The sequence below is a fragment of the Pipra filicauda genome, unplaced genomic scaffold (assembly GCF_003945595.2).
Source record: "Pipra filicauda isolate LSUMZ 115617 unplaced genomic scaffold, ASM394559v2 scaffold521_size369105_pilon, whole genome shotgun sequence".
Classification (NCBI taxonomy): Eukaryota; Metazoa; Chordata; class Aves; order Passeriformes; family Pipridae; genus Pipra; species Pipra filicauda.
Window position 1 is genome coordinate 213,935 of NW_024104667.1, and position 19,040 is coordinate 232,974.

Here is a 19,040-nt window from a genome sequence, read left to right on the forward strand (position 1 = left end):
CAATAAGGAAACAGATGTATTAACATGCCAGAGAAGTGCTGATGTTTATTCATCAGATGCCTGATAAAACAACTAATGGGAGCCTTTGGCAGGGTACCTTAGGTAGATTTCCTTATTATGTCACCAGATTTTATACTTTCTAGCAAAATCAATATTTGAGCTGGTGCGCAATGCAGCCTCTTTTAGCTTTAGGGTTTAAAGATTTACGGGGCATCAGGGAAAACCAGTGAAGGCAAAGGAATGACAAAAGAAGTAAAATCCAAATGACAGAAATTGCTACTAGGCAAAAGCAGTCATTAGGTTTTGAATTTTCTGTCTTTATTAGGGAACCATTTTTAATTTACCTTCCCCTGCCTGTCCCACTCCTTTCCTCTGTCCTGCTTTGTTAAGGCTGCATATTGCCCTTGCACTTCAGATAGCATGACAAGAGCAAAGGAAATGCTGAGCCTTTAACAGAGAGTTTCAAGCATCAGTTTTAGGTTTCTGCAGGCAAGAGATACTGAAAGAGCACCAGAGAGTAAGGAAAAGAACACTGCTGTAACCCTATGCATCTTCTTTCCCATAGCTTGTCTGATCTATATTGCATAGAACTTTGTGGACCCCCATCAGTCCTGCGAAACAGAGCCAATGGTTCTACCTGCTTCAGTTTTAGAGATGTAACATAGGGAAGAAAATATCTTTTTCCTGAAATACTTCCATTTCTTTCTTATTATTTTTTGCTTTTATGTTTTCATCAGAAGTCCTGCAGTGGTCAGTTTTCTTCAGATTTCAAATTTGAAACTGCTTAGTTACGGGTGATGAAGAAATGAGGCTGCACACATGGAATTCGATTTTATGATTTCTCTGCAGATATCTCTCTGCATTTCCCCTTTATTAGGATTCTTTTGTAAACAGCACCTGGTGGTGTCTTTTAGTTAACCAGAATTCCCAGGATCTTGCTAAACTGGTGTTTTAATGCCACACATTCGTTCTTGTATCATATTGTGACTGTTTTCAGCCATGAGAAAACCATGCAGACCATGCAGACCATTAAGTGGTGTTCCGCTTTGAGAACACAGCACTCTGTCAAAACACCAGTCAAGGTCGATCCGACCTTTTTGTTTCTAATTAACTAGATGCAGGGAGGCTAACTCAGCTTGTTCCCACATCTTAGTGCTAGTGTTTTTCACAAGTAATGTAGCCCCCCTTCCCCAAGATATGACCCTGCAAGCTAATTCATATGATTTCATCTAGATAGAGCAATTATGATACTCGGTCAGATATGTTATTATTTAATCAATTTTGTGGAGTCATCATTAAGATTCCCACCATATTTGCTTATGACTGCCCCAAAGGGAAATAAATGATAGAGTTTAAAAAGTTGGTAACGTGAGGTCAAGTGGGTACACAGCTGGCTGCCATGCTCACCAGTGCTACTCTTGGACTTTCCTGATCACAAAATTACTGTGTGTTTTCTTTTCTCTCTCATCTTCAATAGCAGCATTATGAGCCTTAGTTCAGCCATCCTTGTAATGTGATTGGAGAAGTTAGGAAGCGAAATAACACTTGTGTTCTAGGATTAGTCAGAAGATTTTCCCATTGCTTAGTGTGTTTTTTAATTGCTATAAAGTCGCTGTTAAAGTCGGGGACAGCCAATGCGACATAGAATCTTCTTCCAAAGCAGGGACAGGATTACAAGAAGTCTATAATCACTTTACTGTAACAGGTTGCAAACATTTATACTTTTCACATATCACACTTGTCAACTTTTTATTGGTATCTTCATATAAACTTAGGCTATACACATGTCATCCTGCTATTGGTACACACAGATCAGGCCACACACATGTCACTTTCTATTGGTATACATACATCAGGCCATAAGGCCACCCACATGTCAACCTGCCATTGGTACTTTCATGTATGCACACACCAGGATTGGTTGCAAAATAGTAAACACAGCTTTTGTCGAGTCATCTTGACTTGTAAAAAGTACAGGAAGTCCATTTCTGTCCTCCATCTTCTTCCTTTCTGAAAGTTGCCCATGTTCTTCTGCATGCTGTGTTCTCCTCCTTTCAGGGGTATACTGTAATCCGGTATGTCCACTGCTTCTTCAATAAATGCCAGGCTGCTGACAGGCTTGCTGTCAACCCTGACACTATAAGGCTGCAGCTTAACAATTAAAACAACATTGAAGGCTTGAGTAGTTTTCTAGCTATACATGCAAACACATTCACAGTAACGATATTTGTGAGTATGTAAGTGTTGCATATCGGAGAAGCCTATCCCATCCATGTGTTGCATGAAATTATTTTATATTTAAAATGAAATGAGGAGCTGGACTGCACATAGCAATCTAGAGGTAATTCAAACAGTTTTGTTAGCAAGAGTCATATTCAGTCCTCATTGAGAATATAAATTGTAGAATTCAAATGGCACCAGAGGTCCTGTATGAACAGCTGCCACCTGCCAATAGCATCTTCTGTACACATGGACATAAGATGGGCCAATAGTAATTGCAGCATCACATACCTTCAGAGCTTTTATGCATCATGTTGAAGTGACTTGCAAAAAGCAGGAATCACTGGTAGGGCTGAGGCAAGGAAGCTTCATAGTCATTCTTTCCTCCAGTAGGCCTTCAGCACTTTTTGTATGTCTTTAACCATTCTCTTTATTTGCTTTCCTCCACAAACTGATGCATAATATCTGCAAGTGCAGTTTCTAAGCCAGTAGAAGGAGAAAATATTATGACAAATTTATTGCTTATTCCACCAAAAATTCCATTTTCCATTTGCATGTTGCCTGAACATACTATCATAATCACAAATCTTGACATATGAACTCTAAAATACTTGTTAGTGTGGAAATAGTGTACAGATCCCATGCTGGGTCTCAAGAAAGGGGCAAATTTCAACCAGTAAAATTCATGGCCCAGCAGGCTGTAGAAGATTTTGTTAGTTCCTATGTTGTGTACCTCTCTCCACCAATAATTTTATTACCCTGAACATCTGTGGAAACGTGGAGGTGCAAGGAGCCTCGAGGCTGCTCAGCATGTTTGACTCCATTTTCTCTTTAAACATGTGTAAATGCTATTTCTATTTGCACCTTTGCAGAGCTGTGATTTGCAACACCAAAGCCTAAATGGCACCTAAGATCCCTTCAGAGCATCAAACAAACAAGACAGTAGGACATCTCACAGTCTGGGAAGCTCTAAATTGAAAACTGCACTACTTTGAAAATGAACCAGTTGATTTCTTTGCTGTTATCCAAACTTGAGAGGGTTTTTCTGCATGAATCCAGGCTCTGCCTGCTCCCCAGAAAACTGAACCAGGATTCTGATTCCAGGCTTATAATGTAGAAAACCCTGTGTTTCTCATCTCGTTTTGGTCTTAATTGGATTTATATGAAGCAAATATAAAAAGGAGGAGGAAAGCTAAGAGACTTTGCACAGTAATAGTTTGACAGTTTAACATTTTGTACACTGTCAATGAGCTTCTGATTTGATACAGAGGGTAGATACCAGCCTTACAAAATTAATCAGAAGCAGTTAGTAGCAAGTTAAAATTTAGAATGTAGCTAGGACTATATAAGGTACTTTGGACATGAAATTTAGTATTGGTTGAATGACTACTGAAATAACTAACTATAAGGAGAATATCTTCTAGTAGCATTTCCTGGACTATCTGCAAGTTCTTGTTTCTTCTCAGAAAATAAGCCCTCTCCTCTTCTTTTTAAATGGCTTTACAAAGAGCAGCCCTATCCCACATGATTGCCAATAGGAGCATAGTAAGTTTAGTAATCACAGAATAGCAAAATATTTAACACCTCTCTTCAAAACATCCTTTAAAAATGCCTGTTTTTCCAGTCAGTCATGGCAAATGAAACTGCCGTGATCAGAACTTTCTATAATGCAATATTTTGTTCATTTTCTTCTGTCACATGCCATGCATTTAAAGAAAAAGGCCACAATTATTAAAAAAAAATCTGTAAGTTTGTCGTCCATCAGTCTTTTCCTTCTGCTGAATCATTAACTAAAGAATTTTGGAAAGATTTCTTCATCTGGAAAAAAAAAAAAAAAAGATGTTTTCTTTGTATGTTTAGAGAATGACCAAGATCAGTCTTAAAAAGAAATGGGTATGAAAGATGACAAAACATTATCTCAAATATTTCGATTTCTTGTTCCTCACTGTCTGTGGGTCTCATTCTTTGAATTGTGTGCTAAGAAACCTGATTCTGCTTGATAATATCAGTGGTAGTATCAACATAAAACAATAAAGTAGTATAAGACTACAATAAAAAGCATTCCCTCCCATGGTGTTTACATGAGGTTTATGCAGAATTTAACCCTAAATTTTTGATTTCTGAGAATGATCATTCCTTTAAAAATCAGGACACATGTTTAGATGGAAGAGACCGTTAACTTATAAGGGAGCTATCTAATATATTTTCTAGGTTTATTTTGTATTAAAAAAGGCAGACTTTTTTTCTGGTTACATGGTAAGATCAGATCAGTCAGAAATGCTGACTTGAAATTTCTTCAGAAAAACAACAAACCTTCCAATTCACTGCCTTTACTGTCCTTGAAAAATTGATTAATTGTGTCTACAATTTGAATCCATAAATTACTAATTTCACAGGATGTGATAGGGTTGAAAATATTGATTAGTCAAACAGTTGCATTCAAAGTTCAAGCAAGCCACACGCAACCCCTATATTTATGTGTTCTTCTCTCTGGATCATCTAGATGATTGCCACAGTTTACTGAGAAATATCAAGGCAGGTCCAGTCTCAGTTCCACTTTTGTTGCCTCTGCAGACTGACAGTGCCCTGAAACACTGGCTTCGTCCCTTCAAGAAATGCACAACTGAGAAGGAAATGGTCCTCATCTAGACTGTGGCAATGAGACAAAATAGTAAAATTGCACTGCAGATCGGCGATCTCTTCCACTTAAAACCTTGAGGCTGAGACCTCTCTTTATTTTGTGTATGAATGTCTTAAAGTCCATTTTTGCTTGTGAGTGTCCTTTTATTTCCTTTTTTACTGGTAGAGAGCTTCTGTGGGGCAGGCTTGGCTGAATTTGGCTCAAGTGTTATCCTGATAGGAAACTGTTGTGGTTGCCCCTGGCTGTGGGGCAGAGAGGGAGCCTGTTGCTGTCATGTTTTTGCTAGGAGCTCTTCTGTGCACCATTTTTGAGCACCTACTTCGAGGATGCACAGTGTTAGCAGCATCTGGAAACACTTGTTTATTCTGGGTTTTTCTTTCTTCCTTCCAGTCAAAGGAAAGAAAGCTCAGAAAACAGATGGGATTGTTCTGCTAGTAATTTGTCCAGCTGCTGCAGAGAAAATAGAAGGAAAAGCATATTGCAGTAATAAAAATATAATAAATGGAATCAAGCAGGATACACAAGAGTATATGAAGCATGCCTGCTTCTGCTTAGTCTGAAGAAGACATGGAATATCTGGCAACTAATATGTTGTCATAAAAATGAGGAGAAAAGCCTAAAAGACATTTTATTCCAACAGATAGATCTAACTGCCTAATGGAAAATGTGCTAACAGACTTCAATCTGGTTATTTGTTAGACACCAGATCGGTAACTGTTGGGTTGGAACCACCTTGAGGGGGGGTGTAAGGGTGTGGGGGTGTGTGTGGGGGGGGGGGGGTTGGTGTATGCCGAGGGGGAAGGGACGGGTCAAACCTCATGGAGGTGAGATGGCAACATATTCCTCATAGCAGGCCCCTGGAACCCACATGGGGAAGCCCCAGAGCAGCTGTGAGTCAAAAGCAGCCCAGGAAAACTTCAACACACTGCACCTCCTGGAGCCCCTAACCCAGCCTCGGATTGTCAGGGACAGTGAGATAACTGCCCCTCACCCTGGCCTGGAGCCCCAGAATGGCTAGTGGGTCAGAGGATCTGCCGGGGGGGGGGGGGGGGGTTGCCTACAAGGACCAGAGCAGATAAAACCAAAGGCATATGCTCCCCATGTGGTCGTGACCCTGCCATCTGAACACGTGAGAGCTGGTCTTCCACAAGGTTCCAATGATAGCTATTTAATCAGTCTCTCCTTCTTTCTCCTTCCTCTCTCTTCTTGATCCCTTTTCTTCTCTTTCTTTGCTCCTTTCTTGATGCTTTGAGTAGCTTAAAGCTGGAGGGATTGGTTTTTCACTTAAGTGTTTTGGATTAATATGTGCTGCGTCAGTATTATGGCAGAACATTTTGTCTAGCTTGTGTGATGCCCTTGAACTTTTGCCAAGTTCCCCTATTTTCTCCCCTGAATTATAGTACCTCTTTGGAACAAGTCCATGTTTTATTCTCTTTCGCTATCTCAAGGTATTCAAGATCCCTATATACATATGTCATGGCCAGTCTTCGCGAACTAAGATTTGGGAAAGGTCATTACCCTTCGAGCCTGCGCAGTGGATTTTTTAGGTGAGACACAGTGTGCGCTGAACTGAGCCCACCCTTTAATCCTAAGGTTCATCTGCCGGGACCAAGTGAGCTCCGACAGTGGCAGCGAGGTCCTCAGGACGTAGGTTTGTTTAGAGTGACCTTCTCTTAGATGGATGGCCTTACAGGGCTGACGAGCTCCATCTGCCCGGAGGAGTTCCCTGATCAGGAATCGAACCTGGGCCGTGGCGGTGAGAACGCCGCATCCTAACCACTAGACCACCAGGGGGCCCCCTATATACATATATTTTAAAGTAAAACCTCTGACTGTGCCCATGAGCTTGTCGCTCTGGGGCTTGGAGTGTTACACCATTGCAATCTTGTCTGGAGCATCTCTCTTACGATGAGAGACTGTGGGAGCTGGGCTTGTTTAGTCCAGAGAAGAGAAGACTGAGAGGGGATCTCGTCAATACATACAAGTATCTCATGGGAGGGTGTCAACCGGATGGTGCCAAGACTCTTTTCAGTGATGCCCAGCAACAGGAAAAGGAGCAATGGCCATAGACTAAAACACAAGAAGTTCCACCTCAACATGAGGAAAAACTTATTTTTATTGAGGTTGGCACAGCACTGGAACCAGGTGTTCAAGGGAGGTATGGAGTCTCCCTCTCTGGAGACATTCAAAACACACCAGGATGCATTCCTGTGTCATCTGCTCTAGGTGACCCTGCCTTGACAGGAGTGTTCAAGTAGCTCTCCAGAGGTCACTTCCAACCCTACCTATGCTGTGACCTTGTGACCCTCTAATCCAAGCCTGTCCGGGAAGAATCAAAGACAAGTCCCCCCAGCCATCATTTGTTTACCCTTCCTTATCAAATAGAGAGCCAGTCTAGAAAAGAACCAGGCCAGTAACCATTTCCCAACAATTATGTAGGCTGACTACCTGTCACCTTTTTCTGAAAATCAAGAACAGGGTAAGATTGAAACACTTTTATTGTCACTTTTCCTGTGTAGTTGAGTTCAAGTAGCATAGCCAAGGAGAAAGAGTGTCAAATAGGATAACTGTAAGTCTTGTATTTGGAAATCCTCCTCTTGGCACTGAAAGAATTTTCAGATGTACATCAGAGTTAACACTTTGAACACTGAATAGCAGGACATATTTTAAACTCTTCCCACATGATCTAAATCAGTGATTGTGCAACATACCGTAAAGGATGCTCTCGCTGACTTGATAAACTTGATTCTTCAACTGAAACTCCAGCTCTGCAACTTCCTGACAAATGGCTCACTGTAAGAGTTGCAGGTATCTGCTTTCCTCCCTGTAGGGACAGCAGTGAAAGCAACTAGAGCGAGCAGTAAACACCCTCCTCTTTCTCAGCCTCAGCACAATGCCTGTATTCCCCTCTGTTGCAGTCTTGTTTTTATTCATGATCTCAGGATACCTTACAAAATAATCAATAACAGTCCTTGTCTGCTTGACTTTCATTTCTTTTATCATCCCAGTTGCAAAATTAAACATGTAGTTGCAGAGCCATGTCAAATATGGACAGGTTTATCACTTCTGATTTATCAGCAATGTAAGGACTTCAAAAATGTCCTAGTTTCAGGCAGCTCTAGACTGAAAGTCCCTAGTAACAAATTGTGAACCTGAAGCTTCTTGGCAATCCCTGTGAATTTGTGTTGAATCCATAGAGAGCTAGTTCAAATTTTCCTGCATTGTCACTGCACTGATCATGAGTACTAAGTACATAGCCTGAACCCAGCACTGACCTGGGACACTGAGCTCCAGCTGACTAAGATATGTTCTTTCATTCTTAATGCTATTAAAAAATAGTATTTCCATGCTAAAAATCTAGCCCAAATCTGTGAAGCATCTTCCCCTTCAGAATGCTCATGTTTAAGAGCCTTGAACACTGTGAGGGGAAGCTGGACTTTCCTCTGAGCAATATCCACATCACAATATATCTATCCTCTGCTGGTGGGATGCCCACACTTGTAACCTCACTGACCAGAACTTATGTAGTAACACAATGATAGCTTTGGATTTAGGTAAGCTTGTTTGGCTGTCATTACCTTCCTTCACATGGCATAGCGCCGGAAAACAGCGCCTGCTGTTTGGTCAGGTGCTGTTCAATCTCATTCAACTTCTTCTGGAAATGCTGGCAGGAGCTCTTCATCACTTCAATTTCATGAAGTGTACACTACACAGAAAACAAAGAAGACCCCTCAACTGTTTTTGTTTGAGCGCTTCCATGTTGAGTGCATTTAAAGCTGACAGCTTGATGGTATGGATCTTCCTCTTACCCACTCAGCAAGATCTCTGTGAAAGTCCAGATGGCACTTCAAGTGAGTTTGCTCTGGGTACATCACTCACATCCTAGTCACCCTAAAGCATATAGGTTTAAGTCCTGGCACTATTTGAGCCAATGAAAATGTAATTTTTGACACTGAAGGGGAAAAGGGCTTTGATCAAATGTCTGACACAATGTACCAAATTCTGATATTATCGCACTGTTACCAGACATTATATTTGAGCAGGATGAATTAAATTTATGGATTAAAGACAGGCTAAATTTCTGTCCACTGGAAGTTGGAGACTGTTTTTAAAATGAGAAAGAGGGAGCAAGGTGTTACAATCTCCTTAAATGCTGCAGAAAGAACTTCAGATTCGGATATTTCCCCCAGTAAAATTAAAACTCACACAAAGTTATCTGCCGATACCAAACCTCGATATTTTTATTTTATTAATTGCTAAGAGATGCAAAGAGAAAGAGGAAAAATTAAGAAAAAATTGGAAAAAGCTAGGATTACTTTTAGAAGCATAGGAAAGTTACCACAAATCTCCCTTTCTGCCGAGCTGGGGGCAGTGGGGAGGGGGGGGAGGAGGAGCAGTTTCTGCCTTTTTTTTTTCCTCTCTCTCTGCCGCTTTTCGATGTAATCTCTTAGCATCTTTTAGCTGCGGGGGGGGGGGGGGGGGGGGGGGGGGAGAAAAAGGGGGGCGGGGAGGGTCTTAGCAGCTTGGTTCTCTGGAATGCAGCTAGGATGTGTAGCTTTGCCGCTTACGTTTGAGCCGTGTCCCAGGCCGTGTAGGGTCCCGATCAGCAGCACCTTTTGGCCCTCAGTAAGGATAGAAGGATAATGTATAACTCAAGCATGTGGGACGATGGGTGTCGGTTCTTCTCCAGGCCGGCAGAATTTCAGTCTCCGGTGGTAGGCAGGCAGCATGCAGTGGCAGAGAAAAGGTGAGGGTGAGGCAGGGAGAAATTCTTGGCTAGAGACTTCTCTCTCCCTTTCCTCTCCCTGATTTTCCAAAATTTTTCCTCAACTTTTATATGGTTTGAAAGAGGTGGTACATGCTTTCTTGGTATGTAGCCTTAGAAAACTCCAACAAGAAACTCTGGTAAGGGGGTCTGGCAGGAAAGCTGACAGAGAATTTTTGGTAGGAAGTTTTGACATGCAGAAACAATGGCAAAACATTATTTTTGGCATTTCTATATTATCTGATTGTTACACGAGAGAAGAGAGGAAAGATAAATAAGAAATATGAAAAGAAAAAGTATCTTTCATGATAGTTCTGCTAAGCGTTACGCTGATAATTTCTCATCTATCACCAGTCAGAAAACTAGAATTGGATTTAACTAACCAAGAGCAGACATTCACCACAACAGATATACATGCAAGTTCTGCAACAGAGCAGTTGTTCTGATCCAAATGTAGACATCTGTAATAGGCCATAGGATCTATGCCATAAATGTCACCATTACTCTTCATTGAGAGAAGGAATCTAGTATGATTTATCATCTACATCCACCCTGATGTAGTCATTTACACTAGGAGTTTCTCAAGCCAGGGGAGATGAATGAGCAGGAATGAACAGGAAATCATATAGGCAAAGTATAGGCAAATTTTCTTTTTACTAATTTGTAGCACAGGACAATGACAGACCTCTACTGACATTGAAATACATCCTGTAACTGGAGTCTGTCAGAGTTTCTAGCCACCTTAAAGACTACTCTTGACTTTTCACACCTTGTTCAGGGCAGTAATGCCAAGAGCCTCACCCAAGTTACTTTGAAGACAGTACCACTTTCTTCCTGAAAGCATGCTTCCCTATCAGACTAAAATTGCTCTGAGTGCAAGAGGGTGTTTGACATGTTCCCATCTTAGCACATTTTGGTGTCTTGTAAACCATGAGAAGACAGTGCAGAAATCCGCATAAACTGACAAAGAGGTATGTTTGCAAAGCATAGAAATGCCCAATCTCTTTAGATTTCTGCAATCATGTCCTTTGATGATCTCTTCATGTTTGTGTGTTTGAATGGTCCCTCAGTTCCAGCAAGGCCTGAAATATGATGAAGTCCTTCCTTCTAGGATATCAGCAGCAGCTGGAGGGCAAAAGATGTTCCCCATGTACTTGAGAAACCTCATTCTCAGTTTCCATTTCAATGCAACTGTTATGTCAGGCACACTCCTTATGTATGTGACTCTGGGACAAACCATCCTGTAGCAGTAAATTAAAAAGTCTAGCCCAAACTACAAAGAGATTGCACCAGAAAGGGCTAATTAGAGACCAACAGTAATCTGATAGAGCCAGTCCTGTGACTGCAGTGGAGGTGAGTTCTTCTGAGTAACACATGTGTAACACATGTGTAACCATGTGTAACACAACTGGTGCTCTTAATGATAGAATCGTAGAATCATTTAGTTTGCATAAGAACTTTGAGAACATCAAGTCCAACCATTAATCCAGCACTGCCATGTCCACCACTAAACTATGTCTCTAAGTGCCACACCTACACAACCTCTAAATATCTCCAGTCATGGTGACTCAACACCCAAAATGTTGGCTAGTTGCCCATTTGCCACCCACACCAAACTTTAATCTTGATCCTCAGACAGTTTTCTTTTTACTAGATGGGGGTGTGTAGGGTACAAATGAGCAGTGCTCACATAGTAATATGATTTTTACTGATTGCCAAAGCCAAGCACAGTTAGGACTTGTAGCCATCAAAAACGTGTGCCAAAATGAGCTTGAAGAGCTCCTATCCTTTGGGTCACCAGGAAGAAGTCGATGGGCCACAGAAAAATTTCTAGGTTGTTCCTCAAGTTTAACAGAAGTCTGGAAAACACCATGCAAAAGGTCCAAAAGGTACAATGTGGGTAGGTTTGGTAAAAAATCATACCAGCCCTTATAGTTAAGGTACAGGCAGCTCTCCTGTGAAAGATGCTCTTTTAGCATATAACAGAGCACAAGTTCACACAGATTAATTTAGGGCTTAGCAGGGATGGAAGGCAGCAACTAACTGTTCCAGGACTACTGTCCTGCAAGGCCTTGTTTAATGTAAGATGCTTGTAAACAGGATAAATTTTCTGTCTAACAGTCGCTCCATGGCAGTTGCATGCCCCATGCATGCCTTTGGTAAATGGGATGTAATCTGAGCAACCTTCTCTCAGTAAAAGATGTAGAAACTACATTACCTGCAATAAAAAGTTGGCATGGGTGTAATCTCAACATAGTGACTAATATTCACTAAATTCACTCACTTATTGCACAGTGACTTGGATATGGAGCTGTATCCCTAAGGATAAATTTTGGAGAATGGTATGGCGCAAACTCTGCTCCTCCCAGATTGCGTGCCCACATACTAGAGAAGTCAAATCACCATTAGCCACCATTAGAAGAATGATAAAACAGTAATGAATCAATGAGAAAGGGCTTCTCAGTCCCACATAAGATACTGACTGCCATCTTCTGGAAACAGCAAGATAGCTGTCAAAACCATATTTTCTAATACACTGTTCAAAGAAAAGACATTGCAGATTTATGTATTCAGTGATGTAGCAGCATAAAATTCACCAGTTTTACTTTCTGAAACTTTTACCTAATCATTTTCTTCCCCAATTTGTACAACAATTCAAGTTTCATTTCCTTATGAAGAGCAAGTAGAAGAGGGAAAATGAAAAGGCCTGCAAACTAGCAGGAGTTATGCTGCTCCTTCCACTCTTTTCTCAGAATGCAAAAGTCACTCCTGACTCCCTTCCTTGTTTTCTTCCCCAGCCTATGCTGAGTCTTTCACAACTTTTAGGAACACTCAGCAAATCTGAACAAAGAAATAAAACACCTGCTGACTTTTTACTAGTGGTATCTTTATTGCAAATATTCATCTTATGGGACATCAGATTTGATGCAAGCTTCTTATTCTACCAGAGTAAAAGGACTTGAGGTTCTGAGAAGTCACAGTTAATTTTGATTTATAGCAGTTTGGCTTATGGTATATATCTGAGTGTTCACAGCTAGTCTTGAATAAGCACTAAGTAATATAACCTAAAGGAGTTATCTTCTATTAGGATTACACTAAATCATGTAACCTTGCATTTTCTGTTATTTATTAATAACAGTCAAGTTATTAATAATGAATTATTAATTATTTATTAATTGAACTCAGCCAATTCACAGAAACTCACTGAAACTAAATTACACCTCTCAGATTATTTGACTGTAAACTTTACCTCCTAGTTCACAGTAACAATTTTAAGATTGAGTTGATATACATAGGTTACTGAGAGAAGCAGCCTAACAAAAGTGAAGGTACACAGATATGTTTGCTGTTTTTTCCCAGAAGGGAATGCTTCTTTCCCCATTCATTTTTGCAACTACATTCCCAAGATACCAAAGAAGCTGTCAAAAAATATTACTACAAAATAGTTGTGGGAAAAACCCCTGTAACTTCTAATGCAAGCATAAGTGAAGTTAGAATTCATCTGCTGACCTGGTCACAACCAGGTGAATGCAGGCAGGTTTGACCTATTTGTAAAGATAAATGTGAAGCATCTGTTCCAACTTCAGTCAGTTATGTCCCACCCATTCATGCACTAGCTAGAGAACTACCCAAAACATGTGATAATGGAAGCTAGGCCAATCTTTAGGCACAAGTTGAGACATTAAAACCTGGATAAAATGTCTGCAGACCAAGTTAATATCACTACAGTTAGGCTACAGAAAGACCTCCATGTGTCTCACTGGATTTGCCCTGGAAGGAGGTGTGATGCTTGCTCTGCTATCATGGCTCTCATTGACAAAACATGCAAGGTATGTAGACAAATCAAGGCTCAATGCACTCTGAAAGGCCATCTACATATATATTTAAAAATACTAATACAATAGGACTAAATAACCGTTTTGAGCACTGTCTCAGTTTAATGAAACTGAAGTGTTTTGCTAAGGAGGATGAGTTATGAGTTAGATCAAGCTCCTCCCTCCAAGCAATTGTAAATCCGAAATTAAGAGGATCCAATTGAGGAAGCATGGAGAAAGGAAAAGATAACAGCCCTTTATTAAAGGATATATGTGTATTGGCAGAACAACAAAAGAACACAAAACCTATTAAACAATAATCCTGCACCCAAATTTCCCTCCAAAAAACCAGTTCAGTACTTTTTGCCTTTTGGCGCAATTCTAACCACGATCAGGAGGGGGCACTGTTGGATCACTGGAGGAGCAGAGCCTGCAGTTCCTCCGTGGAAGTCGGCAGGGGGCGCTGTTGGGCTCTGGCGGTCGCTACATGGGGGCCCAGGTGGGCAGGAGAAGCCAAAATGGAGATCTCCCCCCTGCACTGAGAAGAGGGAGGGGAAAAGGGGAAAAAGAGGCTCTTCTCACAGACTCATGCTGTTGACGGCTGGCTCCGGCCAAGACTCTCTCCCCCTCATCAACAGGCACAAGCCACTGCCAGCATGGGAGGAGAGGAGGGAAGGGGCGGCCTCCTCCCCCAAAGGTTTCTCTGCAGATGGGCCAAGCCTCTCCGATGAAATCCAAATTGCAAATGACACCAAGCTGAGTGTTGCAGCTGACAAACCTGAAGGATGGGATGCCATCCAGACCTGGACAATCTTGAGAAGTGGACCCATGGGAATCCCGTGAGGTTTAATAAGACAAATAATGTCCTGTATCTGGGTCAAGGCAATCCCTGATATCAATATAAGCTTGGAGATGAATAGATCAAGAGCAGCCCTGCCAAGAAGGAATAGGGAGTGCTGGTGGATGAGAGGCTGGGCATGAGCCAGCCCTATGCTCTTGCAGCCCAGAAAACCAATTGTATCCTGGGCTGCATCAAAGGAAGTGTGTCCAGCAGGGTGATTCTGCTCCTCTTCTCCACTCCGGTGAGACCCCACCTGGAGTGCTACATCCAGCTCTGGGGTCCCTGGCACAGGAAGGACATCAACCTGTTGAAACAAGTCCAGAGAAGGGATATAAAGATGATTAGAGTAATGGAGCACCTCTTCTATGAGGAAAGGCTGAGAGAATTTAGTTTGCTCAGCCTGAAGAAGAGAAGGCTTCAGAGTGATCTAATTGCCTCCTTCCAATACCTGAAGGTAGCCTATGAGAAAGATGGAGAGGGACTTTTTTATAAGAGTATGTAGTGATGGGATAAGGGAGAATGGCTTCGAACTGAAAGAAAGTAGGTTTAGACTAGATATTAGGAGAAAACTCTTTACTGTGGGGCTGGTGAGGCACCGGAACAAGTTGCCTAGAGAAGCTGTAGACACCCCATCTCTGAAAGTGTTCCAGACCAGGCTCGTTGGAGCTCTGAGCAACCTACTGTAGTGAAAGTTGTCCCTATCCATAGAGGGAGAGTTGGAACTAAATGATCTTTAAGATCCCTTCCAACCCAAGCCATTCTATGATTCTGTGATTTAGAGCTAATAAAACTTTACTAAAAATATGCATTCTGTGTAAGCAACAAAGTACCATTTTTATTTTTTTTTTATTGCTGTTATCCAAAACAGAGGACTTTCTGAAGCTCACTCAACCTTGATACACCGGAAGAAATTATTTTGTACAACTTTTAGCATTTTGGGAAAAGAAATCTTGTTATTCATATCATATCAGTTCCCATGTGTGAAAAATCTTGATCTTATGTAAATATTCCATAAAATCTGACTATTCCCAGCTCCTCCATAGGCATCTGCACTAATTACTGGTCATTGACTATGAAAGCAAACATTTCAAGTAATGCCACTGAAATTTCAAAGGAAAAGTCTTTTCTTAGTCTTTTTTTAAATACCCCTTTACAACTCCTGTGACACCGATTCACTTTCCACACTGTAGAAATGGGGACAAACAAGTAAACTGAGGTTAGAAAGATCTCGTTTATACTTATTTTCTAGCCAAATGTAATACACCTTTCCATAACTTGCCCATAGGAGAGCCCCGTCCAGGCGTTCTTGTCCCTGGCACAGGGCTGTAGCGCTGACCCACTCTGCGGTACATCTACTGCTCGGCATTGTGCCGCATTTCAGAAGAATAACCACCAGATGGCAGCAGCACATAAACCACAAACTGTTTCCGAAGGCCAGCACAATCGAGAGTTTTCATTCATGTCTTTCTCCAAATTTCATTTTTCAAAGACGTTCTACCAGAAACTAGGTAAACCATCTTATTATAGTAGTTATATTATTTGAAAGTAAATAATACACCCCAAAATGCCCCAGATGTAGCAAAAGCTCCTACTCTTCTTCAGGTGAGCTATGAAATTTGTCAATCCCTTGCTCCTTTGAATTGAAGGGGAATTTCACGTCAATCATCTTATGCAGTGTGACTGGGTGAAAATATATTTAAAAAATCTCTACAAAATGCAATTCCTATTATTAATTGTGCCCCATCATGCTGGTAGATGCAGTAAGAATGCAACAAAGGAATGGTCTATGCCCAGAAGAACTTACATGGTAAGCAAAACCTGTCTGCTATCAGACATTTTCTTCTGCTTGTCAGAACCCCGGCTCTTACCCAGTCTCCAGCGTTTTTCTCCCTATCACTTTGGCTACCACTGCCATATAGATGACTTCAGGCATATTTCTCTTGTGAGGGTGAAGCCAAACTCATTGTGGAAAAGAGGGGAAAGCCCTGCAGTTCACATGACTGGATCCACCTTAGGTGGGACACAAGTGAACATATGCTGCACCTCAAGGATGTGAGACAGGATCAGGAGGCACATAAGTCATGTGTCAGCAAACGATATTTTACTTAGTCTCCTTGTTTAGCCTGCAGTTCTTTACGCGGTTATCACTGGGGTCTGTTTCTCACAGCCGTCATTAGCAGGAGACACATGAATAGTTCCTGGGGCACTGGAAGTGCACACACCAGGCTTCACATCCTCCTTTGCCTCTTTCAAGGATATACCCCTGCAAACTGCTATGCTCAAGAGCAAAGTGGCTGCTTACTCTGCAAGTCAGAGCTTCCCGTCATCTCCTGCCTGTCCTACACAAGAACACACTGCCCTAGAAATGATAAAAGCATAAATGAGTAATCTAAGAGCTGAATTTGACAGGAAAAGAGAGAACACAGTAGTCAGTTCTCTGTGATAAATCATGTATTTATCAGTCAGTTCTCTGTGATAAATCAGGTAATTTCCTACTTCAACTGGTAAATAAGCCTACCAGGGGTCGGGCCCCGCTAGACCTGCTGTTCACAAACAGAGACGGGCTTGGTGGGTGATGTGGTGGTCAGAGACCATCTGGGGCACAGTGACCATGAAATAATACAGTTTTCAATACTCAGGGACGCAAAGAGGGCCATCAATAAAACTTCTACCCTGGACTTCCACAGGGCAGATTTTGGCCTGCTCAAAAGACTGGTTCAGAGGGTACCTTGAGAAATAGCCCTTGAAAACAAAGGGGTCCAGGAGGGATGGACACGCTTCAAGAAGCAAGTCTTGAATGCACAGGAGCAGGCTGTCCCAGTGTACTGAAAGGCGAGCCAGCAGGGAAGACAGCCAGCCTGGCTGAACAGGGAGATTTTAAAGGAAATTTGGGGGAAAAAGAGAGCTTACAGACTATGGAAAAAAGGGTTGGCTACTCATGAAGAGTTTAAGAATATAGTTAGGTCATGTAGAGAGAAAATTAGAGAGACAAAAGCACACTTTGAACTCAGTCTAGCCACTTCTGTTAGGGATAAAAATAAGTGCTTCTACAAATACATCAACAGCAAAAGGAGGGACTACGTTGAACATAGTCACCAAAGATGAGGAAAAGGCTGAGGTACTTAACACCTTCTTTGCTTCAGTTTTCAACAGTAAGACAGGTTGTCCTCAGGACAACTGGCTTCTGGAACTGGTAGACAGAGACAGGAAGCCAAATAGCCCCCTTGTAATCCAGGAGGGAACAGTTAGCAACCTGCTGAGCCACTTGGATCCTCACAAGACTATGGGACAAGATTGGATCCACCCTAGGGTGATGAGGGAGCTGGTGGAAGAGCTCGCCAAGCCGCTCTCCATCATTTACCAACAGTCCTGGCTCACTGGGGAGGTCCCAGATGATTGGAAGTTGGCGAATGTCACGCCCATCCACAAAAAGGGCTGCAAGGAGGACCCGGGAAACTCCACGCCTGTCAGCCTGACCTCAGTGCCTGGCAAGCAGATCATCCTAGGTGCAATCACACAACACCTACAGGATAGACAAGGGATCAGACCCAGTCAGTACAAGTTTAGGAAGGGCAGGTCCTGTCTGACCAACCTGATCTCCTTTAATGATCAGGTGACCCTCCTGGTGGATGAGGGGAAGGCTGTGGCTGTGGTCTATATGAACTTCAGCAAAGCCTTTGACACCATCTCCCATAGCATTCTCCTGAAAAAGCTGGCAGTCCACGGTTTGGACAGGGGCACTCTGTGCTGGATTAAGAACTGGCTGGAGGGCCGGGCCAAGAGAATGGTGGTGAACGGTGCTGCATCCAGTTGGCAGCCAGTCACTAGTGGTGTCCCCCAGGGATCAGTGTTGGGCCCAGTTCTATTTAATATCTTTATTGATGATCTGGATGAGGGGATCGAGTGTACCATTAGCAAATTTGCAGATGACACCAAGTTGGGGGGGGAGTGTGGATCTGCTGAAAGGCAGGAGGGCTCTTCAGAGGGAGCTGGACAAGCTGGAGAGATGGTCTGATGCCAACGGGATGAGGTTCAAAAAGGGCAAGAGCAACGAGGCTGGTGAAGGGACTCGGACACAAGTCCTATGGGGAGAGGCTAAGGGAGCTGGGGTTGTTTAGCCTGGAGAAGAGGAGGCTCATGGGAGACCTCATCACTCTACTACCTGAAAGGAGGTTGGAGCCAGAGGGGCATCAGTCTCCCAGGCAACCAGCAGTAGGACAGGAGGGTACGATCTTAAGCTCTGCTGGGAAAGTTTAGGTTGGATATTTGGAAAAAAATTTTACAGAGGGGATAATCAGACATTGGAATGGGCTGCTCAGGGAGGCAGTGGATTCACCATCCTTGGAGGTTTTTAAGATGAGACTGGATGTGGTGCTTAGCGTCATGGTCTAGTAACCATGGCAGTGTTGGATCAAGGGTTGGACTTGGTGATCTCGGAGGTCTTTTCCAACATGGTTAATTCTATGATTCTATGTTTCTGCAATTGGGGAGGTAGTAGTGATGAATCTAGACAAAACCTGAAGTTGCAGTCTTTTATTTTCCCTCAGCTGATGAAACAACTTCAAACTTTGACAGGTCCTCCTCCTACTTTTCCTTGAGAGTCAGTATCACTTCCATCTTATTTCAACTGAACTTCATGCAATTGTCTTTAATTCCGATTTGTACCACTGCCAAATGTCAGGAGAGACGGGTGATGGTTATGTCTGCTTCTGATGAAAATGAGAGGTAAAGCTGAATGTCATCAGCCTACACTGTAGA

The 19,040-nt window shown here is 42.3% G+C and overlaps 1 protein-coding gene across 1 annotated transcript in view; it reads right to left on the bottom strand.

Moving 5' to 3' along the window:
• Positions 1-1,671: 1,671 nt before the first annotated feature.
• Positions 1,672-19,040, bottom strand: part of ITPRID1 (ITPR interacting domain containing 1) — a 48,750-nt gene continuing 31,381 nt past the window's right edge. Inside the window, 5 exon segments of the mRNA XM_039387004.1 lie at positions 1,672-5,256; positions 5,258-5,318; positions 7,581-7,685; positions 8,440-8,567; positions 9,430-9,512. Of these exon segments, the coding sequence (XP_039242938.1) occupies positions 5,062-5,256; positions 5,258-5,318; positions 7,581-7,685; positions 8,440-8,567; positions 9,430-9,512 (572 nt within the window). The 3' untranslated portion in view covers positions 1,672-5,061.